This window comes from Oncorhynchus mykiss, chromosome 19 (assembly GCF_057628025.1).
Source record: "Oncorhynchus mykiss isolate SJ-2025 chromosome 19, ASM5762802v1, whole genome shotgun sequence".
Taxonomy (NCBI): domain Eukaryota; kingdom Metazoa; phylum Chordata; class Actinopteri; order Salmoniformes; family Salmonidae; genus Oncorhynchus; species Oncorhynchus mykiss.
This window is the reverse complement of record NC_143040.1, coordinates 30,205,858-30,231,116: the sequence shown is the minus strand read 5'-3', so window position 1 is coordinate 30,231,116 and position 25,259 is coordinate 30,205,858. Positions and strand designations below refer to the sequence as shown.

Genomic DNA, 25,259 nt, shown 5'->3' with positions numbered 1-25,259 from the left:
ACTGCTATTATAAACTGGTTACTAACATAATTAGAACAGTAAACACGTTATTTTGCATCACACAGGCAATCAGTATCCAAGACCAAAACTGTGTGCAGTATTATGTGTAGTTTGAGGGGGAAAAAAACAATTAAATACATTTTAGAATAAGGCTCCGTAACAAAATGTGGAAAAAGTCTAGGGGTCTTTCCAAAAGCTGTGTGTGTGTGTGTGTGTGTGTGTGTGTATGTGTGTGTGTGTGTGTGTGTGTCTCTACAGTGCCTTCAGAAAGTATTCATACCCCTTGACTTATTCCACATTTTGTTGTTACAGCCTAAATTCAAAATGGATTAAATAGATTTTTCCCTTACCCATCTACACCAAATTCCCCATAATGAGAAAGTGAAAACAGGTTTTTAGAAATGTACAAAAAAAAGAATACTGAAAAATCTAATTTACATAAATGTTCACACAAATGTGCTATGACGCTCCAAATTGAGCTCAGGTGCATCCAATTTTATTTTATCATCCTTGAGATGTCACTTCAACATGTTTGGAGCACCTGTGGCCAATTCAATTGTTTGGAAATGATTTAGAAATAAACGCTCCTGTCCTAATAAGATCTCACAGTTGACAGTAGTTTTGTATACCATATAGCTGGGTATTTGGAAATGGCCACAGAATGATTTTTCAATACCGTTAAATAGTTCTTTCAAGTTTTTTTATTCATTTGAATATTTGTAGCTACTTTTTATGTAAATACCTGCAGTCAACTTGTGCAATATGTTAGGAGATCGCATTTTCCATTTCACCTGTCACAAGATCTTTTATTATGAAGCTTACCGATAGTCCTCAGTCACTCACTGTTGTGCAGCACGCGCTAGGTCATCTAGTTACAGTATGGAATTCACAACTACATTTTTGCCAGCTAGATATCATGTATAAAATGTTCGCTATGCACTCATTAGCATTTAGTTAGCATTCTCTATGGGATTTTACATGTACAGTGCATTGCGAAAGTATTCGGCCCCCTTGAACTTTGCGACCTTTTGCCACATTTCAGGCTTCAAACATAAAGATATAAAACTGTATTTTTTTGTGAAGAATCAACAACAAGTGGGACACAATCATGAAGTGGAACGACATTTATTGGATATTTCAAATTATATCTTTATGTTTGAAGCCTGAAATGTGGCAAAAGGTCGCAAAGTTCAAGGGGGCCGAATACTTTCGCAATGCACTGTACTTGTTAGCATTGCTAACCTTTGGGTTTACAAATAGCCACCTTGTGTTCAGTGCCGGTATTACTGAATATCCAGGTATGGCACAAGGTTTTTTTTTTTTTTTTTTTTTTTTTTTTTTTTTTTTTACCTTTATTTAACCAGGCAAGTCAGTTAAGAACAAATTCTTATTTTCAATGACGGCCTGGGAACAGTGGGTTAACTGCCTGTTCAGGGGCAGAACGACAGATTTGTACCTTGTCAGCTCGGGGGTTTGAACTCGCAACCTTCCGGTTACTAGTCCAACGCTCTAACCACTAGGCTACCCTGCCGCCCCAATCTGGATATCACCCAAACCTAGTTGACAGTGCATGCCAGAGCAGAAACTATACAATGAAGTCCATGGAACCGTCCGTAGATCTCAGAGAGAATTGCGATTAGGCGTATATCTGGAGAAGGACATAAAATAATTTCTAGAGTGTGGCCTCCATCATTGGGAAACTGAAAAAATATGGAACTACCCAGACTCGGTCTACAGCTGGCCGTGTGAGCAACCGGGCAAGAAGGACCTTGGTGACCAAGAACCGAATGAACTACAGAGTTCCTTGGCTGAGATGGGAGAATATGCCAGAAGGACAACAGTCTTTACAGCACTTCACTAATCTAGGCTTTCTGGAAGAGTTGCCAGACGGAAGCCACTCCTGAGAAAATGGCACATGACAGACAGCATGCCTGGAGTTTGCAAAAAGTCACGTGAAATACTGAAAAGAAGGCAAAAGATTCTGTGGTCTGATGACAAAAAGGGAACTGTTAAGGCCTGGATGCAAAGCGCTATGTCTGGATAAAACCAGGCACAGCTCATCACTCGTCTAACACCATCACTACCGTGAATCATGGTGGTGGCAGCATCATGCTAAGGGGATGCTTATCAGCGGCAGGGAATGGGAGACTGATAAGGATAGGGGGAACAATGAATGGAGCCAAATACAGGCAAATCCTGAATGAGAACCTGCTTCATAGTGCAAATGACCTTGGACTGGGGGCGAAGATCTACGTTCCAACAGGACAATGACCCCAAGCATACAGCCAAAGCAATGCTGGAATGGCTTCAGAACAAGAATGTGAAAGTCCTTCAGTGACCCAGCCAAAGCCCAGATTTGAATCACATTGCATATCTGTGGAAAGCCTTGAAGATTGCTGTTCACCTCCATTCCCAATCTTCAGAAAATCTGCATGGAAGAATGGGAGAAAATCCCAGAATCCAATATGTAAAGCTGATACAGACATACCCAAGACAACTCAAAACTGTAATTAAATAAAATTGTATTATTCTCATGCGCCGAATACAACAGGTGTAGTAGACCTTACAGTGAAATGCTTACTTACGAGCCCTTAACCAACAATGCAGTTTTAAAAAATACGGATAAGAATAAGAAATAATAGTAACAAGTAATTAAAGAGCAGCAGTAAAATAACAATAGCAAGACTATATACAAGCAGGTACCGGTACAGAGTCAATGTGCGGGGGCACCGGTTAGTTGAGGTAATATGTACATGTAGGTAGAGTTATTAAAGTAACTATGCATAGATGATAACAACAGAGAGTAGCAGAGGTGTAAAGGGGGGGGGGGGATGCAAATAGTCTGGGTAGCCATTTGATTAGGTGTTCAGGAGTCTTATAGCTTGGGGGTAGAAGCTGTTTTGAAGCCTCTTGGACCTAGACTTGGTGCTCCGGTACCACTTGTCGAGCGGTAGCAGAGAGAACAGTCTATGACTAGGGTGGCTGGAGTCTTTGACCATTTTTAGGGCCTTCCTCTGACACCGCCTGGTATAAAGGTCCTGGGTGGCAGGAAGCTTGGCCACAGTGATGTACTGGGCTGTTCGCACTACCCTCTGTAGTGCCTTGCGGTCAGAGGCGGAGGAGTTGCCATACCAGGCAGTGATGCAACCAGTCAGGATGCTCTCGATGGTGCAGCTGATCTTGGTCCTCTATTGACGCTTTGCCTGAATGATGGTTCATCAGAGGGCATAGCGGGATTTCTTATAAGCTTCCAGGTTAGAATCCTGCTCCTTGAAAGCGCAAGCTCTAGTATTTAGCTCAGTGCGGATGTTGCCTGTAATCCATGGCTTCCGTTTGGGGTATGTACATATAATCACTGTGGGGACGACGTCATCGATGCACTTATTGATGAGGCCAATGACTGATGTGGGGTACTCCTCAATGCCATGAGAAGAATCCCAGAACATGTTCCAGTCTGTGCTAGCAAACAAGTCCTGTAGCTTAGCATCTGCTTCATCTGACCACTTTTTTTATTGATCTTGTCACTGGTCAGATTTGCCATGGAGGGTGAGGGAGAGCTTTGTATGCGTCTCTGTGTGTGGAGTAAAGGTAGTCCAGAGTATTTTTCCTTCTGGTTGCACATTTAACAAGCTGATAGAAATTTGGTAAAATGGATCTAAGTTTCCCTGCGTTAAAGTTTCCCGGCTACTAAGAGCGCTGCCTCTGGGTGAGCTTTTTCTTGTTTGCTTATGGCGGAATACGGAATACAGCATTCAATGCTGTTTTAGTGCCAGCCTCAGTCTGTGGTGGTATGTAAACAGCTACAAAAAATACAGATGAAAACTCTGTAGGTAGATAGTGTGGTCTACAGCTTATCATGAGATACTCTACCTCAGGTGAGCAATAGGTCGAGAATTCCTTAGATATCGTGCACCAGCTGTTATTTACAAAAATACACAGTCCACCACCCCTTGTCTTACCAGATGCCGCTGTTCTATCCTGCCGGTACAGCGTATAACCAGTATGTTGATAGTGTTGTCGTTCAGCCACGACTCCGTGAAATGTAAGATTATACAGTTTTGAATGTCCTGTTGGTAATTTAATCTTCTTCATAGGTCATCAATTTTATTCTCCAAAGATTGCACGTTTGCTAGCAGAATAGAAGGAAGTGAGGGTTTATTCAATCGCCAACAAATTCTCAGAAGGCAGCCTGCCCTCTGGCCCTTTTTCTCTGCCTCCTCTTCACGCAAATCACGGCGATCTGGGCCTGTTCCCGAGAAAGCAGTATATCATTTGCGTTGGGCTCGTCAGACTCGTTAAAGGGAAGAAAAGGATTCTGCCAGTTCGTGGTGAGTAATCTCAGTCCTAATGTCAAGAAGTTATTTTCGGTCATAAAAGACGGTAGCAGCAAAATAAGTACAAAATAAGTAAAAAAAAAAAAAAAAAAAGTTACAAACAACGCAAATAAACGAACAAAAAACACAAGAATGTCAGCCTTCTTCTCCGGCACCATTTTACATTTTGTTTGTGCGTATACGAAGTATTGACTCGTGGGTATGAATACTTATGTAAAATAGATTTCTGTATTTCATTTTCAGTACATTTGCATAGATCTCTAAAAACAAAAACATATTTAATACATTTTGGCTGTAACACTATGTAATAAGTCAAGAGGTATGAATACTTTCTGAAGGCACATGTTATATTTATGCCACTCTAGATATGTTGTTAGCTGCTATCACTATGAAAAATACAACTGTCCTGGAACGTAACTGCTTTCTACTGAGAGGAACCTCCTCCTTTAAAATCCAATGTTATGACTGTGTTCAGCAGGGTCTCTGCCAGGTCAGGGTAGAAGATGCTCCAGTCATATTAGCCTACTGGTCCTGGGGAATCACACAGTGAACACTTTCCCTGGCTTCCACAGCACACACAGGTAAGACCATACAGATACTCTGCTCAAATGGAGATTGTGTTAGATGACTTTTATGTTCTGTTTTCAGTTTGTATTTACAAAGTATCAAATCCAGAAAACAAAAAATCACTAGAAAATGTAGTGAATGTGTGTTATGTTATCAACACAATTTAATAGACCGAGTGCCTCTCACTCTTATAGACCACATGTCAATGGTTGTCCCTCCTCTCTCTAGGGGGTTGGAGCTGTCTAATCTCTTCCAGGTGAGACAGAGGCAGAAAGGTGCAGACCACGTGGACCTGTGGCTGACCAACACCCTCCACTTCCCCCTCACCGTCCAGGATGCCATCCTCTCCCCGGAGTCCCAGGGCTTACTCAAGGTAGGGGGGGGGGGGGGTGGTATTTTTTTGTAGTTGCGCTGAGTATCTGAGAAGATAGCTACATCATACAAATGTGGTTCCATGAATTCCGTTGAGATTGCAATGAAGTCGACCAGAAGGTCAACTCGATAGAAATGTCAAAGTTCAAAGCCCGAAAACTATGTGCAAAATTAGTTTGCCTTGTTTTTTTTAATACAGATTGGTACAGGCGCACAACTCGGCCTCTCAACATTTCACAGGCCTGGTTTCCCAGGTTGAAATCAGTCTCTAGTTAAAATATGAGAGAATGAGATCTGCGTAGTTACAGTTGAATGTCCTACTATCGGTATGTGCGTACTGACCGTCTGTCCTCCGTGTGTCAAGGTGGTCAACTTCAGCAGGGCAGTGTCAGTGCCCCAGGGTGGCTGCTGGCGGATCCTCTCCCTGCAGCTCCTCAACAGGAGCCTGCCCCTAAACCTACTCTCCACCCTCTCTCTGACCACTGGTTTGTGTCTGGCCCTGAAACTACCCCTCCACTTTCACTCCACCCTAGCCAAGGTAATACTACCAATGACGCCAGTCTGCATACACATTATGTACACTCCACACTGGCCAAGGTAACACTCCAAATGACTGTGCATACACACTCCTCCATACTCGATAGACCAGCATTTCTTAAGAAAGGAGTGCACGTTTTTGCCCTAGCACTGCATGCCTGATTCCATTAATCAAAAGATTGATGATGAGTTCATTTGTGTAATCAGGTGGGTAGTGCTAGGCCAAAAACAAAGATGTGCACCTCTTTGGGACTCCAGGACCAGGGCCGTGCCCACAAAGAGTAAGATCTAGGATCAGTTTGGCCCTTTAGGTCATAATGAACAAGATTATATGGACAGATCCTAGATCAGCACTCATACGCTGAGATGCCTTGTGGATATAGGCCCCGGGCTGAGAAACACTGCCATAGACAATTGTCTATTACATACTACTACAGTCCTGAATAACCACACTTTACACTATTACTGTACATTGTTCTGATCTCTATACTAATGTTTAACATCTGCTCACTCACACCTTTGTTCTGATATAGTACAGTACAGTGTGTGTTTATATATATGTGTATACATACAGTGGGGCAAAAAAGTATTTAGTCAGCCACCAATTGTGCAAGTTCTCCCACTTAAAAAGATGAGAGGCCTGTCATTTTCATCATATGTACACTTCAACTATGACAGACAAAATGAGAAAAAAAAATCCAGAAAATCACATTGTAGGATGTATAATTCATTTATTTGCAAATTATGGTGGAAAGTAAGTATTTGGCTACCTACAAACAAGCAAGATTTCTGGCTCTCACAGACCTGTAACTTCTTCTTTAAGAGGCTCCTCTGTCCTCCACTCGTTACCTGTATTAATGGCACATGTTTGAACTTGTTATCAGTATAAAAGACACCTGTCCACAACCTCAAACAGTCACACTCCAAACTCCACTATGGCCAAGACCAAAGAGCTGTCAAAGGACACCAGAAACAAAATTGTAGACCTGCACCAGGCTGGGAAGACTGAATCTGCAATAGGTAAGCAGCTTGGTTTGAAGAAATCAACTGTAGGAGCAATTATTAGGAAATGGAAGACATACAAGACCACTGATAATCTCCCTCGATCTGGGGCTCCACGCAAGATCTCACCCCGTGGGGTCAAAATGATCACAAGAACGGTGAGCAAAAATCCCAGAACCACACGGGGGGACCTAGTGAATGACCTGCAGAGAGCTGGGACCAAAGTAACAAAGCCTACCATCAGTAACACACTACGCCGCCAGGGACTCAAATCCTGCAGTGCCAGACGTGTCCCCCTGCTTAAGCCAGTACATGTCCAGGCCCGTCTGAAGTTTGCTAGAGAGCATTTGGATGATCCAGAAGAAGATTGGGAGAATGTCATATGGTCAAAAGAAACCAAAATATAACTTTTTGGTAAAAACTCAACTCGTCGTGTTTGGAGGACAAAGAATGCTGAGTTGCATCCAAAGAACACCATACCTACTGTGAAGCATGGGGGTGGAAACATCATGCTTTGGGGCTGTTTTTCTGCAAAGGGACCAGGACGACTGATCCGTGTAAAGGAAAGAATTAATGGGGCCATGTATCGTGAGATTTTGAGTGAAAAACTGCTTCCATCAGCAAGTGCATTGAAGATGAAACGTGGCTGAGTCTTTCAGCATGACAATGATCCCAAACACACCGCCCGGGCAACGAAGGAGTGGCTTTGTAAGAAGTTTTTCAAGGTCCTGGAGTGGCCTAGCCAGTCTCCAGATCTCAACCCCATAGAAAATCTTTGGAGGGAGTTGAAAGTCCGTGTTGCCCAGCAACAGCCCCAAAACATCACTGCTCTAGAGAAGATCTGCATGGAGGAATGGACCAAAATACCAGCAACAGTGTGTGAAAACCTTGTGAAGACTTACAGAAAACATTTGACCTCTTTTTAAAAATGTTTTTATTTATTTATTTGACCTTTATTTAACCAGGTAGGCTAGTTGAGAACAAGTTCTCATTTGCAACTGTGACCTGGCCAAGATAAAGCATAGCAGTGTGAACAGACCACACAGAGTTACACATGGAGTAAACAATTAACAAGTCAATAACACAGTAGAAAAAAGAGAGTCTATATACATTGTGTGCAAAAGGCATGAGGAGTTAGGCGAATAATTACAATTTTGCAGATTAACACTGGAGTGATAAATGATCAGATGGTCATGTACAGGTAGAGATATTGGTGTGCAAAAGAGCAGAAAAGTAAATTAATATAAACAGTATGGGGAGGAGGTAGGTAAAATTGGGTGGGCTATTTACCGATGGACTATGTACAACTGCAGCAATCGGTTAGCTGCTCAGATAGCAGATGTTTGAGGTTGGTGAGGGAGATAAGTCTCCAACTTCAGCGATTTTTGCAATTCGTTCCAGTCACAGGCAGCAGAGAACTGGAACGAAAGGTGGCCAAATTAGGTGTTGGCTTTAGGGATGATCAGTGAGATATACCTGCTGGAACGAGTGCTACGGGTGGCTGTTGCCATCGTGACCAGTGAACTGAGATAAGGCAGAGCTTTACCTAGCATGGACTTGTAGATGACCTGGAGCCAGTGGGTCTGGCGACGAATATGTAGCGAGGGCCAGCCGACTAGAGCATACAGGTCGCAGTGGTGGGTGGTATAAGGTGCTTTAGTAACAAAACGGATGGCACTGTGATAAACTGCATCCAGTTTGGTGAGTAGAGTATTGGAAGCTATTTTGTAGATGACGTCGCCGAAGTCGAGGATCGGTAGGATAGTCAGTTTTACTAGGGTAAGTTTGGCGGCGTGAGTGAAGGAGGCTTTGTTGCGGAATAGAAAGCCGACTCTAGATTTGATTTCAGATTGGAGATGTTTGATATGAGTCTGGAAGGAGAGTTTACAGTCTAGCCAGACACCTAGGTAGTTATAGATGTCCACATATTCTAGGTCGGAACCATCCAGGGTGGTGATGCTAGTCGGGCGTGCGGGTGCAGGCAGCGAACGGTTGAAAAGCATGCATTTGGTTTTACTAGCGTTTAAGAGCAGTTGGAGGCCACGGAAGGAGTGTTGTATGGCATTGAAGCTCGTCTGTCATTGCCAACAAAGGGTATATAACAAAGTATTGAGAAACTTTTGTTATTGACCAAATCGTTATTTTACACCATAATTTGCAAATAAATTCATTAAAAATCCTACAATGTGATTTTCTGGATTTCTTTTCTCATTTTGTCTGTCATAGTTGAAGTGTACCTATGATGAAAATTACATCTCATCTTTTTAAGTGGGAGAACTTGCACAATTGGTGGCTGACTAAATACTTTTTAGCCCCACTGTATGTGTATACAGTGCATTCGGCGAGTATTCAGACCCCTTCACTTTTTCCAAATATTGTTACGTTACAGCCTTATTCTAAAATGGAGATGTTTCTACAACTTGATTGGAGTCCACCTGTGGTAAATTCAATCCATTGGACATGATTTGGAAAGGCCCACACCTGTCTATGTAAGGTCCCACAGTTAAAAGTGCATGTCAAAGCAAAAACCCTAGCCATGGAGTCGAAGGAATTGTCTGTAGAGCTCCGAGACAGGATTGTGTCGAGGCACAGATCTGGGGACAGGTACCAAAAGGTCCCCAAGAATACAGTGGCCTCCATCATTCTTAATTGGAAGAAGTTTTGAACCAACAAGACTCTTCCTAGAGCTGGCCGCCCGCCTGAGCAATCGGGGGCGAAGTGCCTTGGTCAGGGAGGTGACCAAGAACCCCCGATGGTCACTCTGACAGAGGTCCAGTTCCTCTGAAGATGGGAGAACCTTCCAGAAGGACAACCATCTCTGCAGCACTCTACCAATCAGGCCTTTTATGGTAGAGTGGCCAGACTGAAGCCACTCCGCTTGCAGTTTGCACAAAGACACCTAAAGGAGTCTCAGACCATGAGAAACAAGATTCCCTGGTCTGATGAAACCAAGATTGAACTCTTTGTCCTCAATGCCAAGCGTCTGGAGAAATGGTGGTGGCAGCATCATGCTGTGGGTATGTTTTTCAGCGGCAGGGACTGGGAGACTAGTCAGGATTGAGGGGAAGATGAACGGAACAAAGTACAGAGAGTTCCTTGATGAAAACCTGCTCCAGAGCGCTCAGGACCTCAGACTGCGGTGAAGGTTCACCTTCCAACAGGACAACGACCCTAAGCACACAGCCAAGACGACGCAGGATAATCTTCGGGACAAGTCTCTAAATGTCCTTGAGTGGCCCAGCCAGAGCCCGGTCTTGAACCCGATCTAACATCTTTGACCTGAAAATAGCTGTGCAGGGACGCTTCTGCTTGTAGCGTCATACCCAAGAAAATTCAAGGCTGTAATCGCTGCCAAAGGTGCTTCAACAAAGTACTGAGTAAAGGGTCTGAATACTTATGTAAATGTGATATTTCATTATTAAAACAATTATACATTTGCAAAAATTTCTAAAAACCTGTTTTTCTTTGTTATTATGCAGTATTATGTGTAGTTTGAGGGGGGAAAAAACAATTAAATACATTTTAGAATAAGGCTCCGTAACAAAATGTGGAAAAAGTCAAGGGGTCTTTCCAAAAGCTGTGTGTGTGTGTGTGTGTGTGTGTGTGTGTGTGTGTGTGTGTGTCTTGATAGATAGATAGATAGATAGATAGCTAGATAGATACACTTTTATTAGAATACTCTTCCTGCACATCCACTCCACTCTGTAGAGGGAATCTCTCTCTTCAAGCTGACACAGTCAAACTACATTATATTGATATGACATTCTTCCAGCCAAAAATAACTGGGAGTGTGTTTGTGTGTTCCCTCTCCAGCAAGGTAATGTTGTGTTTGAAGCGGAGGGGGAGTATGCCCGACCATGTCCTCTCAGACTGTCAGAATCAGGTGAGACGTGCGCACTCGCTTGTGGCGTGCATGCATGAGTCATTGGTCTCTGCTGTGTTTGACTGATATGTGTGTGGGTGTGTGGTCCACTCAGGCTGTGTTGTATGGGTGTTTCCAGGTCGTGTCCAGTGGCAGCGCTCTCTCCTCCCAGACTCCTCCTCCTGGATGCTGGACAGCAGACTGGCCTCGGAGCTCTGCGCTCGCTGGCAAATCCGCAAAGACCAGCTGCCCTGCAGGTGAGACACACGATTGTTCACTTCACTCCTTTACTTTATGTCTAGTCACTCCTACACATACACACACGTATGAGGGTGAGTGGGCCACACACACACCATTTTTCACTTCACTCAGTCACTTATACATTATCTAAACACTCTAACACATATCACTTATAATGACGTTGGGCCACACACAATACACTTACAGTTCCTATTTTCTTCTGTTCGCTGAAGGTGGCCCAGACTACCAGCGGAGACCTCGTCCCCTCTAGACTTTGGTGCTGTCCCTGTCAATGAAAGCAAGGTAACCCAAACATGTTTTTATCACACACTAATAGGTGAATAGCTCTGTGGTACACAAAGTCAACAATTCACCTGCAGCAGTTTGAAGACTTCTGATATTTGTAATAAAATACAAAAAATTTAGCTCTACAATCTGCACTTTTAACATCAGTATGCTTTTCCATTACGCTGTCTGTGTAATGCAATGTCTTGTTTATGTTATATGTCAGCTGTGAGCCATGGAAACCAAATGTCAATGCACAATACATATTTTGAACTTTTCCCCCAGGTTAAGCTGCTGACTCTGAAAAACCCCTCCTCCTCTGTGGTCTATGTGGAAATCAGAGCCCTCTCCCTGTACCCGGCCCCCCTGGAAGCCCTTGACCTCCTCACCAAATGGTACAAACCCAAGAACACCTTCCCTCACCATTAGTTGCACAGGAGATGCATTCCCTTGGGTGCGTTTCAATAGTTTATTGTGGCTTCCTGTCCTCGTCTCCTTTCCTTCATCTGCACTGAAGTGAAACAACTGGACCATATTGCTTTCACCCATCCTAAGCGTTTTGAGATCAGCGCAGATGAAAGGAATGGAAAGTCACTTCAGACTATTGTAACAAATTCCTTCGCTTTAGTTTCCCACTCCTTAAAGGGACAGTTCACACAAACAATAGTTGATTTTAGACAGAACTGCCCCTTTAACATTGCCGATTCGTACCAGTTAGTTCTGAGCGTCCCTTGTAGGTGTTATTGATGAGGCGTCTCACTGTTTGGCCACTTACTCTCTCACCTATTTCTCCAGGTTCAACATCAGCCCCCTCTCTGTCAATATCAGCACTACGGAGTTCACTCTGCTGCCTGCAGAGCACAAGGTAATGATGTTGTGCATTCTGGGAAATGTAAAAAAAAGCTAGCGTTTAAGTTCCTTGCTCAGAACATGAGAACATATGAAAGCTGGTGGTTCAATATTCCCAGTTCTTAAATAGTCCCAGTGTAGAAGTTTTAGGTTGTAGTTATTATAGGAATTATGACGCGTCGACTATTTCTCTCTATACCATTTCTATTTCATATACCTTTGACTATTGGATGTTCTTATAGCCATTTTAGTATTGCCAGCCTTATCTTGGGAGTTGATAGGCTTGGAGTCATAAACAGCGCTGTGCTTCAAGCAAATGCAGTAAAGGGCTGTTTGAATGAATGCTTACGAGCCTGCTGCTGTCTACCACTGCTCAGTTAGACTGCTCTATCAAATATCAAATCAGGGGCCTCCCGGGTGGCGCAGTGGTCTAGCTGTGCCACCAGAGATTCTGGGTTCGAGCCCAGGCTCTGCCACAGCCGGCCGCAACCGGGAGGCCCATGGGGCGGCGCACAATTGGCCCAACATCGTCCGGGTTAGGGAGGGTTTGACCGGCAGGGATATCCTTGTCGCATCGCGCACTAGTGACTCCTGTGGCGGGATGGGCGCAGTGCACGCTGACCAGGTCATTGGTGCGGCTGGCTTCTGGGTTGGATGTGCGTTGTGTCAAGAAGCAGTGCGCCTTGGTTGGGTAGTGTTTTGGAGGACGCATGTGTTTTGGAGACACCTTCGCCTCTCCCGAGTCCGTACAGGAGTTGCAGCGATGAGACAAGACAGTAAACTACTACTAATTGGATACCACAAAATTGGAGTGAAAAGGGGGTGAAATTATTATTATTTTTAAATAATAATAAATATCATTAATATGGTCAAATCCGGAACCTATCATTTCGAAAACAAAACGTTTATTCTTTCAGTGAAATGCAGAACCATTTCGTATTTTGTCGAGCGGGTGGCAACCCTAACTCTAAATATTGCTGTTACATTGCACAACCTTCAATGTTATGTCATAATCATGTACAATTCTGGCAAATTAATTACCATCTTTGTTAGGAAGAAATACAGTTCTCAACGAGCCAGGCGGCCCAAACTGTTGCATATACCCTGACTCTGCTTGCACTGAACGCAAGAGAAGTGACACAATTTCCCTACTTAATATTGCCTGCTAACATGAATTTATTTTAACTAAATACGCAGGTTAAAAAAAAGATACTTCTGTGTATTGATTTTAAGAGAGGCATTGATGTTTATGGTTAGGTACCTTTGTGCAGCGAATGTGCTTTTGTTAAATCATCACCCGTTTGGCAAAGTTGAAGTAGGCTGTGATTCGATGATAAATTAACAGGAACCGCATTGATTATATGCAACGCAGGACAAGCTAGTTAACCTAGTAATATCATCAACCATGTGTAGATAACTAGTGATTATGTGAAGATTGATTGTTTTTCTAAGATAAGTTTAATGCTAGCTAGCAACTTACCTTGGCTTATTGCAGCCACAAGGTCCTTTTGACGCTGCACTCGCGTAACAGGTGGTCAGCCTGCCACTCAGTTTCCTCATGGATTGCAATGTAGTCAGCCATAATCAGAGTCCATAAAGGCCGATTACCGATTGTTATGAAAACTTGAAATCGGCCCTGATTAATTGTCCATGCCAGAGATGCCACCTCTACTCCAGAGATGTTCGATCAGGTTCACATCCGGGTTCTGGCTGGCCCACTCAAGGACATTCAGAGACTTGTACCGAAGCCACTTGTCTTGGCTGTGTGCTTACGGTCGTTGTCCTGTTGGAAGGTGAACCTTTGCCCCAGTCTGAGGTCCTGACCGCTCTGGAGCAGCTTTTCATCAAGGATCTCTCTGCACTTTGCTCCGTTCTTGTGTCTCTCAATCCTGTCTAGTCTCCCAGTCTCTGCCGCTGAAAAACATCGCCACAGCATGATGCTGCCACCACCATGCTTCACCGTACAGTTGTTGCTCAATTAAAAGTTTTGAGATTATGCCGCGGACTTAGATCATTTATGGTTTAGTACGTTACCCTGCGTCACTGCTCCAGACCACCGCAAGAGGGAGTTAGAGCACTGATTATGCTTTTGGGTCTCAATGCGCTAAATGTGTGTCTACCTGACAATGAATAGGTGATATAAACCAAAAATAAACTGATAATTGTGCACAACATCAACATTTAATTTCAGTGAGCTGAATGATGAGGATGAAGAAGGTGATTGAATGTATAACAATAGTGTAAGAATGGCTGTTTCTCTGTCCTGCATGCACACCCGAAAAAAATACACATATTTTTATGTTTCTACTTGGTCAGAAGAAGCTGTAACTGGACTGTAGCATATTACCTACTAAAACTGTTGTTACACTAAGGTTTTTAATGTAAGAGAAACCAACATTTTCAATTATATTCCATGATATTCTGCAGATATCATGGCGGCTTCTATTTTCAATATGCTTTATTATCTCAATGTTTAAAATGCGTGTGGGGGACCTCATGCAACCGCAAAATGTCTGATAAAGCCTATACTGTACAGTATTTCTTCATCAACACCTTTATGCTTTCGTTAATAAAAAATGATAAACATCTGTATTTTGAAAGAGTATTTTTATTTCGTTATGGATCCATAACTAATTACTTTGGGAACAGCTAAATAGTTGGGAAAAGATTTTCGATGTACCATTCCATGGCACATGGTTTATGAATTGACACACAATTTTCGTTTCCTCCTGAAAGCCCTAATCTGCTCACTTAAATTAATAGAGATCCTGGTCACGGTGCTATTAGCAGGACAATAGACACTTCAACCTTTACAAAAGGATCGCTGCAACTCCCGTACAGTCCTCAACTGGCAGCTTCATTAATAGTACCCACAAAACACCATTCTCAACGTCAACAGTGAAGAGGTGACTCCGGGATGCTGGCTTTCTCGGCAGAGTTGCAAAGAAAAAGCTGTATCTCAGACTGGCCAATAAAAATAAAAGATTCGGATGGGTCCCGGAGTCACCTCTTCACTGTTGACGTTGAGACTGGTGTTTTGCGGGTACTATTTAATGAAGCTGCCAGATGAGGACTTGTGAGGTGTCTCTTTTTCAAACTAGACACTCTAATGTACTTGTCCTCTTGCTCAGTTGTGCACCGGGGCCTCTGGGTGCAACCGGTCAGCACCTTAGGGGTAAATGCCAGTTGACTTTTTATAGTCAAGCATTCAGAGGTCAAGACAGCGTGTATGTGTGTGTGTGTGAGAGAGAGAGAATCGAAACACGCACAGTAACGTGGAATATAGCAATAAGAATGTCCGTTTAATATTTTTGTTTTTATTTAAACTTTATTTAACCAGGATAATTTGCAGATCACCTCCTATTACCCTTCTCAGAGTTTTAAGAATTGTGTGTGTTCCATTATTTGTGGCATTTAAAGCATATTGAAGAAAGAAGCAATAGGATTTGAAGCAATAACCTACCCGCATGTGGTCAACTATTTCAGCACCGTTTTGCTCTGCGACAAGCATGGGGGCTGATCTTGATAATTCAATTAGATTTTTATTTTCACTGAATCTCCGTTTGTGTATTGGTTAGACTACAATTAGGGTGTGGGAATATTAGGATTATTTTGCTCTTAGTACTGTAGCCTACGACTGGTCACTTTGTACAGCACCATTTTTCCTAACGGAAACACTGAGGATTTTGTTTTTCTTGGAATAGAAACACCATAATATTAAGCAAATTAATTAAGCAAAATTTCTTAAAATCAGTCTCATATACTATGTTATTACTTAAATTCTCTAGTACAGCCAAACTAGCATTAATGGCAACAATTGCTGATACTTAAAATAACGTGCCCTAGAATTCCAAGGTGTGCTGCAGTACGGCGCAACTTTTACAGGAAGAACCTCTGTAGGCATGGTGCCAGGTTTCCCCCAGATGTGATTCTTGGCATTCAGTTTCATCAGACCAGAGAAACTCCAAGTGAGCTATAATGTGCCTTTTCCTGAAGAATGGCTTCCGTCTGGCCACTCCTACCATAAAGGCCTGATTTGGTGGATTGCTGCAGAGATGGTTGTCCTTCTGGAAGGTTCTCCCATCGCCACAGTGGAACTCTGGAGCTCTTTCAGAGTGACCATCGGGCTCTTCTCCCCCAATTGCTCAGTTTGGGCGGGCGGCCAGCTCTAGGAAGGGTCTTGGTGGTTCCATACCTCCATTTAAGAATGATGGAGGCCACTGTGTTCTTGGGGACTTTCAATGCTGCAGAAATGTTTTGATACCCTTCCCTAGACCTGTGCCTCAACGCAATCCTGTCTCGGAGCTCTACGGACAATTCCTTCAACCTCTGCTTGGTTTTTGCTCTGACATGCACTGTCAACTGTGGGACCTTAGACAGGTGTGTGCCTTTCCAAATCATGTCCAATCAATTGAATTTACCACAGGTGACCTCCAATCAAGTTGTAGAAACATCTCAAGGGATTATCAATGGAAATGTATGGAAATGTTTAAAAAAAGGATATTTGCAAACATTTCTAAAACCTGTTTTTGCGTTATGGGGTATTGTGTGTAGATTGATGAGAAAAAAAAGAATTGTATCCATTTTAGAATAAGGCTGTGACGTAACAAAATGTGGAGAAAGGGAAAGGGTCTGAATACATTCCGAATGCACTGTACAGTATTGTGTATCCTGATAATATTGTGTTGTGAGGTCCCTGGCAATTCCAAGCCCTAGTTGTTAAGGTGCGTGAATGAGGACCCAAAAGCGAACTAACGTAAACAGGGCTTCTTTAATAACAAAACATACGTAGGCTCAGATGGACCGGCAGATTCCGACAGGACAGGACAAGGTTGCAGCAAACATGACGATAGTCTGGTTCAGGCATGAATAACACAAACAAGAATCCGACAAAGACAGAAACAAAAACAGAGAGAGATATAGAGGACTAATCAGAGGGAAAAAGGGAACAGGTGGGAAAAGGGGTGACGAGGTAGTTAGGAGGAGACAAGGAACAGCTGGGGGAAAGAGGGGGAGAAAAGGTAACCTAATAACGACCAGCAGAGGGAGACAGGGTGAAGGGAAAGGACAGAAACAAGACACAACATGACAATACATGACAGTACCCCCCCACTCACCGAGCGCCTCCTGGCGCACTCGAGGAGGAAACCTGGCGGCAACGGAGGAAATCATCGATCAGCGCACGGTCCAGCACGTCCCGAGAGGGAACCCAACTCCTCTCCTCAGGACCGTACCCCTCCCAATCTACTAGGTACTGATGACCACGGCCCCGAGGACGCATGTCCAAAATCCTACGGACCCTGTAGATGGGTGCGCCATCGACAAGGATGGGGGGGGGGAGACGAGCGGGGGCGCGAAGAACGGGCTTGACACAGGAGACATGGAAGACCGGGTGGACGCGACGAAGATATCGCGGAAGAAGAAGTCGAACTGCGACAGGATTAATGATCTGAGCAATACGGAACGGACCAATGAACCGCGGGGTCAACTTGCGAGAAGCGGTCTTAAGGGGAAGGTTCTGAGTGGAGAGCCAAACTCTCTGACCGCGACAATATCTAGGACTCTTAGTTCTACGCTTATTAGCAGCCCTCAGTCTGCGCCCTATAACGGCAAAGTGCAGACCTGACCCTCTTCCAGGTGCGCTCGCAACGTTGGACAAAAGCCTGAGCGGAGGGGACGCTGGACTCGGCGAACTGAGATGAGAACAGCGGAGGCTGGTACCCGAGGCTACTCTGAAAAGGAGATAGCCCGGTCGCAGACGAAGGAAGCGAGTTGTGGGCGTATTCTGCCCAGGGGAGCTGTTCTGACCAAGACGCAGGGTTGCGAAAAGAAAGACTGCGTAAGATGCGACCAATAGTCTGATTGGCCCGTTCTGCTTGACCGTTAGACTGGGGGTGAAAGCCGGAAGAGAGACTGACGGAAGCCCCAATCAAACGGCAAAACTCCCTCCAAAATTGAGACGTGAATTGCGGACCTCTGTCCGAAACGACGTCTGACGGAAGGCCATGAATTCTGAAAACATTCTCGATGATGATTTGTGCCGTCTCTTTAGCAGAAGGAAGCTTAGCAAGGGGAATAAAATGAGCCGCCTTAGAGAACCTGTCGACAACCGTAAGAATAACAGTCTTCCCCGCTGACGAAGGCAGTCCGGTGACAAAATCTAAGGCGATGTGAGACCACGGTCGAGAGGGAATGGGAAGCGGCCTGAGAAGGCCGGCAGGAGGGGAGTTACCGGACTTAGTCTGCGCGCAGACCGAACAAGCAGCCACGAAGCGACGCGTGTCATGCTCCCGGGTGGGCCACCAAAAACGCTGGCGAATGGAAGCAAGCGTACCCCGAACGTCAGGATGGCCGGCTAACTTGGCAGAGTGAGCCCACTGAAGAACGGCCAGACGAGTAGGAACGGGGACGAAAAGAAGGTTCCTAGGACAAGCGCGCGGCGACGGAGTTTGAGTGAGTGCTTGCTTTACCTGCCTCTCAATTCCCCAGACAGTCAACCCGACAACACGCCCCTCAGGGAGAATCCCCTCGGGGTCAGTGGAGGCTACTGAAGAGACGAGATAAAGCATCAGGCTTGGTGTTCTTAGAGCCCGGACGATAAGAAATCACGAACTCGAAACGAGCGAAAAACAGCGCCCAGCGCGCCTGACGCGCATTAAGTCGTTTGGCAGAATGGATGTACTCAAGGTTCCTATGGTCAGTCCAAACGACAAAAGGAACGGTCGCCCCCTCCAACCACTGTCGCCATTCGCCTAGGGCTAAGCGGATGGCGAGCAGTTCGCGGTTTCCCACATCATAGTTACGTTCCGACGGCGACAGGCGATGAGAAAAATACGCGCAAGGGTGGACCTTGTCGTCAGAGAGGGAGCGCTGAGAAATAATGGCTCCCACGCCCACCTCTGACGCGTCAACCTCGACAACGAACTGTCTAGTGACGTCAGGTGTAACAAGGATAGGTGCGGATGTAAAACGATTCTTGAGGAGATCAAAAGCTCCCTGGGCGGAAACGGACCACTTAAAGCACGTCTTGACAGAAGTAAGGGCTGTGAGAGGAGCTGCCACCTGACCGAAATTACGGATGAAACAACGATAGAAGTTCGCGAAGCCGAGAAAGCGCTGCAGCTCGACGCGTGACTTAGGGACGGGCCAATCAATGACAGCTTGGACCTTAGCGGGATCCATCTTAATGCCTTCAGCGGAAATAACAGAACCGAGAAATGTGACGGAGGAGGCATGAAAAGAGCACTTCTCAGCCTTCACAAAAAGACAATTCTCTAAAAGGCGCTGGAGGACACGTCGAACGTGCTGAACATGAATCTGGAGTGACGGTGAAAAAAATCAGGATATCGTCAAGGTAAACGAAAACAAAGATGTTCAGCATGTCTCTCAGGACATCATTGACTAATGCCTGAAAGACAGCTGGAGCGTTAGCGAGGCCGAAAGGAAGAACCCGGTATTCAAAGTGCCCTAACGGAGTGTTAAACGCCGTCTTCCACTCGTCCCCCTCCCTGATGCGCACGAGATGGTAAGCGTTACGAAGGTCCAACTTAGTAAAAAACCTGGCTCCCTGCAGGATCTCGAAGGCTGAAGACATAAGAGGAAGCGGATAACGATTCTTCACTGTTATGTCATTCAGCCCTCGATAATCTATGCAGGGGCGCAGGGACCCGTCCTTCTTCTTAACAAAAAAAACCCCCGCTCCGGCGGGAGAGGAGGAGGGGACTATGGTACCGGCGGCAAGAGCTACAGACAAATAATCTTCGAGAGCCTTACGTTCGGGAGCCGACAGAGAGTATAGTCTACCCCGGGGGGGAGTGGTTCCCGGAAGGAGATCAATACTACAATCATACGACCGGTGTGGAGGAAGAGAGGTGGCCCTGGACCGACTGAACACCGTGCGCAGATCGTGATATTCCTCCGGCACCCCTGTCAAATCACCAGGCTCCTCCTGTGAAGAAGAGACAGAGGAAACAGGAGGGATAGCAGACATTAAACATTTCACATGACAAGAGACGTTCCAGGAGAGGATAGAATTACTAGACCAATTAATGGAAGGATTATGACAAACTAGCCAGGGATGGCCCAAAACAACAGGTGTAAAAGGTGAACGAAAAATTAAAAAAGAAATGGTTTCGCTATGATTACCAGAAACAGTGAGGGTTAAAGGTAGCGTCTCACGCTGAATCCTGGGGAGAGGACTACCATCCAGGGCGAACAAGGCCGTGGACTCCCTTAACTGTCTGAGAGGAATGTCATGTTCCCGAGCCCAGGTCTCGTCCATAAAACAGCCCTCCGCCCCAGAGTCTATTAAGGCACTGCAGGAAGCTGACGAACCGGTCCAGCGTAGATGGACCGACAAGGTAGTGCAGGATCTTGAAGGAGAGACAGGAGTAGTAGCGCTCACCAGTAGCCCTCCGCTTACTGATGAGCTCTGGCTTTTACTGGACATGAAGTGACAAAATGACCAGCAGAACCGCAATAGAGACAGAGGCGGTTGGTGATTCTCCGTTCCCTCTCCTTAGTCGAGATGCGGATACCTCCCAGCTGCATAGGCTCAGCACCCGAGCCGGCAGAGGAAGATGGTAGTGATGCGGAGAGGGGGGCAATGGAGAACGCGAGCTCCTTTCCACGAGCTCGGTGACGAAGATCAACCCGTCGCTCAATGCGAATAGCGAGTTCAATCAAGGAATCCACGCTGGAAGGAACCTCCCGGGAGAGAATCTCATCCTTTACCTCTGCGCGGAGACCCTCCAGAAAACGAGCGAGCAAAGCCGGCTCGTTCCAGCCACTGGAGGCAGCAAGAGTGCGAAACTCAATAGAGTAGTCTGTTATGGATCGATTACCTTGACATAGGGAAGACAGGACCCTGGAAGCCTCCTCCCCAAAAACAGATCGATCAAAAACCCGTATCATCTCCTCCTTAAAGTCCTGATACTGGTTAGTACACTCAGCCCTTGCCTCCCAGATTGCCGTGCCCCACTCACGAGCCTGTCCAGTAAGAAGAGATATGACGTAGGCGACACGAGCAGTGCTCCTGGAGTAAGTGTTGGGCTGGAGAGAAAACACAATATCACACTGGGTGAGGAACGAGCGGCATTCAGTGGGCTCCCCAGAGTAACACGGCGGGTTATTGATTCTGGGCTCCGGAGATTCGAAAGCCCTGGAAGTGGCCGGTGGATCGAGGCGGAGATGGTGAACCTGTTCTGTGAGGTTGGAGACTTGGGTGGCCAGGGTCTCAACGGCATGTCGAGCAGCAGACAATTCCTGCTCGTGTCTGCCTAGCATCGCTCCCTGGATCTCGACGGCTGAGTGGAGAGGGTCCGAAGTCGCTGGGTCCATTCTTGGTCGGATTCTTCTGTTAAGGTGCGTGAATGAGGACCCAAAAGCGAACTAACGTAAACAGGGCTTCTTTAATAACAAAACATACGTAGGCTCAGATGGACCGGCAGATTCCGACAGGACAGGACAAGGTTGCAGCAAACATGACGATAGTCTGGTTCAGGCATGAATAACACAAACAAGAATCCGACAAAGACAGAAACAAAAACAGAGAGAGATATAGAGGACTAATCAGAGGGAAAAAGGGAACAGGTGGGAAAAGGGGTGACGAGGTAGTTAGGAGGAGACAAGGAACAGCTGGGGGAAAGAGGGGGAGAAAAGGTAACCTAATAACGACCAGCAGAGGGAGACAGGGTGAAGGGAAAGGACAGAAACAAGACACAACATGACAATACATGACACTAGTGTGATGTTGCCCCTAGATGCGGATCTTGGGTCAGTTTTGCATTTCCCCCATTAATGGTTAAGGTTAGGACTGGCGGAGGGGAAGCTGATCCTAGATTTGTACCTAGGGGAAACTTCACCCCACCCCATTACAATGAAATTCTAGGAAATGTTTGCTGCTCCCAAGTGTGGTATTTTATGGACCTATGGTGGATCGCTAGCTAAGTCACCAGCCTTGCGGCAAACATTGAGCGGCCATTTCCTGTCTTTTTATTGCATTATTCTTTGGTCCTAATTGCATTTTGATGTATGTGTTTTAGTAATTCCTTTCTTTTGACACTCCAGCTCAGATTTGTTCAATCCACTCCTAGGGAATCCAGGTTAGTCCTGGGCTAGCACAAATATGTGAACCCCCTGGGGGTCCCCCCTCAGGAATGGATTGAGATACCCTGCTCTAGTTATGGGAAACCAATGCGGTCTTCAATCATTGGCCTCTCACCTGGTGTCCCAGGTCTGAATCGGTCCATGATAAGTAGAGAATGAAAGCCAAGCGTCTCAGCCCTTTTAGATCAAAATGAATAAGGTTTCATGGACAGGCAAGACCTGATCCTAAATCAGCACTCCTACTCTTAATATGCCTGATACAGACAAACCCAGAAGTTTTTCAGCTGTCCAGGAGACTGCAGTTGAATAATACTTGCTATATAAAGTGTGCTATGCAGTGATATATGAACCATTTCCACTAACCCTCGCCCTCTGTGTTGTCTGCAGGAGGGTGAGGGAGTCCTGCGTCTCCTCCTCCAGCCGTGGGAGAGCAGGGAGGTGGCCGTGGTGTTCACCCCCTCTGAACACAAACCCACCACCACCATCCTACTCATCAGGTACACTATAATTGTCACCTCTACATTATGACACATTTAGAAATAGTCTTCTGATATTCATATTTCATATGAACTAACAAAGACAAAATGGCCACATAAACAGTACTGTGAATAATTCCCCCCAATTGTTGCACACTGGTACCAGTAGTTGCAGTCTTTTGTGCATGCACGATTTTGATATGAGCACTGATATTACAGTAGTTATTTGCAGTACTATGCGAACATAGATTTGTAGTTGATGTTTTTCCACATTTGTGGTTGTTTTGGGCTATAATGTAGCCAAACTAGATGGCACCAGGTATTTTAATGACATTTGACAGATTTGAGTATGGTGCCATGTGCTGTGTGTCTGGTTTTGGTGAATCACAGCATTGGTGACTGTCTAGTGTTGAGTTGCCATTCTGTTCAAGTCTTGTCTGTCACTCTGCTTTTGGAGCGTGAGGAACAGGAAGTCGGGGAGCTGAGTCTTGAGCCCGTCTGACTCTCTTTCTCCTTTTTTCTTTCTCTCTTCCTTGGTGTCTCTTTGTCTCAGGAACAACCTGACAGTGTTTGACATGGTGACGGTGCGGGGCCATGGGTCCAAGGAGCTGCTGAGAGTGGGTGGCAAGCTGCCGGGCCCCGGGGCCTCATTACGCTTCAATGTCCCTCAGTCCACCCTCATGGAATGCCGAGACGGTGAGCCAACCACTCGGTTCATTTTATATTTGTAATTTATCCACCTTTCTCTCATTGAGAGAAAATCTAGTTTGTGCTCCTAGTGGCAATAACAACAACCAGAAAAATCAAAAACCACAAAAATCATCAATGCTAGGGTTTGATTATATTTAATTTAAGTGCGGTATATGTAGGGCTGGATGATATGGCCAAAATATCATATCACAATATAAAAAAAGGATGGGATTTTATATTTTTGAATACTAAAAGTTCTACATTTGCTGTATGAGTAATATGTGACCCTAGGCTGGCAACACAAACATTCTAAGTGATTCCAATGGGTCCATTTTGATTTGTTTTATGCTGTTCATTTCAACCAAACATTTTCATACATTTCTGTGTTTCCTGCACTTATTTGAGATCATTTCCACACTGCCACGAAGGGCTGCACGATATGGGCAAACAATCTAGGCCTTATTTTTTTAACCAAATGTTGCAATTGTGATTTGACTTGTGATTTAGAGCACAACACTTGGGTGAACTAATGATTATTTGAATTCTATAGTTCGAATATAATAGTGGGCACTTTGAATACAGTGTTGTTTGACATGACAACAAATTAAAATGCCAGGGAGGAGTTATTGTGACAGGGTAGGAACCAAAGTGTTAATAAGTGTTTCCTTGGAGACCCTATAATCTTTGGCTACATTTAATATTTTCTCTTAGCTACTTCATGTATCTAACATATTCATGCTTTGCGTATTTCTCTTTGATTTAGAAGAGACTGTTGCACAAACAACATGCTGATTTAGGTCAACACCATCACTGCTATGTTGGTATGCTAGCCAGCTAACATCGATTAGCATTAGTGGCTAACAAGATTAAGACCCAACTTGCTAAGAAAAGACAAACTAGCTGTTTGCAGACGTAAGAAACACAAACTAAGTGTAATTATAGAATGCTAGTGGATTTATATTAAGAAGCAAAGTGAAAACAGCATCGTTGTCATCAACGTTGTTGCTGTTGCTGTGCTGCATGCAGACTAAACGCAAGTGTCTCGTGGTCGAGGAACAGCAAATGCGCTCCATGAGGGAAAGGGAGAGGGGCTAGGTGTGGAATACCGTTATATCGTAAAACACGGTATACCGCCCACCCCTAAGTGTATGCACTCTATGTAGCTAGATCTTATTAGATGTTTATCAATATTTGAATGCATTACTAATACAATTCATTAGTCAAGGCAAATGACGATGCTTTGTGGTATTGGAAAATTGAATGCAATGCCTTTCAGGTTAATTGGTAGGATATCAAATTTGGAATTCAAACTCAATTTATAAGGCCCTTGAATTTGAAACTAGGCTGCTTAATCGTTGTCTTAGTGTGGTAGTTCTGCTGTACAACCTGTAATAAACTCCTTTTAATGGCACAAAGCAGATTTATTGTAATTAAACGGACAATAAAGCGTGTCTTATCTGTGTGTTCTCCTACCTAGGCTAGTTAATCCTTGGTGGCATACCAAATGTCACCCTATTCCCTTTATAGTGACGTACTTGGTCAAAAGTAGGGACCCTGGTTAAAAGCAGTGCGTTATAGAAGGAATAAGGTGCCATTTGGGACTCTTGTCTTGCTCTACTGTTCTTAAGAGTGTGTGGCTGGCTACATTCATCTATTTCCTAAGTTCTTTATGCATCAAACAAAAAATGCTTCCTCCCATCTACCTCCCAGGCCTGCGCGCCAACAAGCCTCTGTTTGCCATCCGGAAGAGCTTCAGGGTGGAGAACGCCGGGGAGCTGCCCCTTACGGTCACGTCCATGAACATCAACGGTTACAAGTGCCAGGGCTTCGGCTTCGAGGTGATGCAGTGCAGGTCATTCAGCCTGGACCACAACTCCTCGTCCGAGATCACCATTGCGTAAGTCAAATGTCGGAAGAATGGACGCAGATTGTTGTTGA

At 44.9% G+C, this 25,259-nt stretch overlaps 1 protein-coding gene across 20 annotated transcripts in view; it reads left to right on the top strand.

Moving 5' to 3' along the window:
* Window positions 1–25,259, top strand: part of LOC110497508 (transmembrane protein 131-like) — a 114,679-nt gene that overhangs the window by 74,057 nt on the left and 15,363 nt on the right. For 11 of the 20 annotated variants that reach the window (XM_090210750.1, XM_090210744.1, XM_090210749.1 and 8 more), the window contains 11 exons: window positions 4,813–4,915; window positions 5,130–5,274; window positions 5,638–5,811; window positions 10,626–10,695; window positions 10,814–10,931; window positions 11,148–11,217; window positions 11,485–11,594; window positions 11,995–12,064; window positions 22,543–22,652; window positions 23,185–23,327; window positions 25,032–25,218. In XM_090210750.1, coding sequence (XP_090066876.1) covers window positions 4,813–4,915; window positions 5,130–5,274; window positions 5,638–5,811; window positions 10,626–10,695; window positions 10,814–10,931; window positions 11,148–11,217; window positions 11,485–11,594; window positions 11,995–12,064; window positions 22,543–22,652; window positions 23,185–23,327; window positions 25,032–25,218 — 1,300 coding nt within the window. Of the gene's footprint in view, window positions 1–4,809; window positions 4,916–5,129; window positions 5,275–5,637; window positions 5,812–10,625; window positions 10,696–10,813; window positions 10,932–11,147; window positions 11,218–11,484; window positions 11,595–11,994; window positions 12,065–22,542; window positions 22,653–23,184; window positions 23,328–25,031; window positions 25,219–25,259 lie in introns of all 20 variants that reach the window. The other 9 variants (XM_090210743.1, XM_090210741.1, XM_090210746.1 and 6 more) reach the window with 1 other exon arrangement.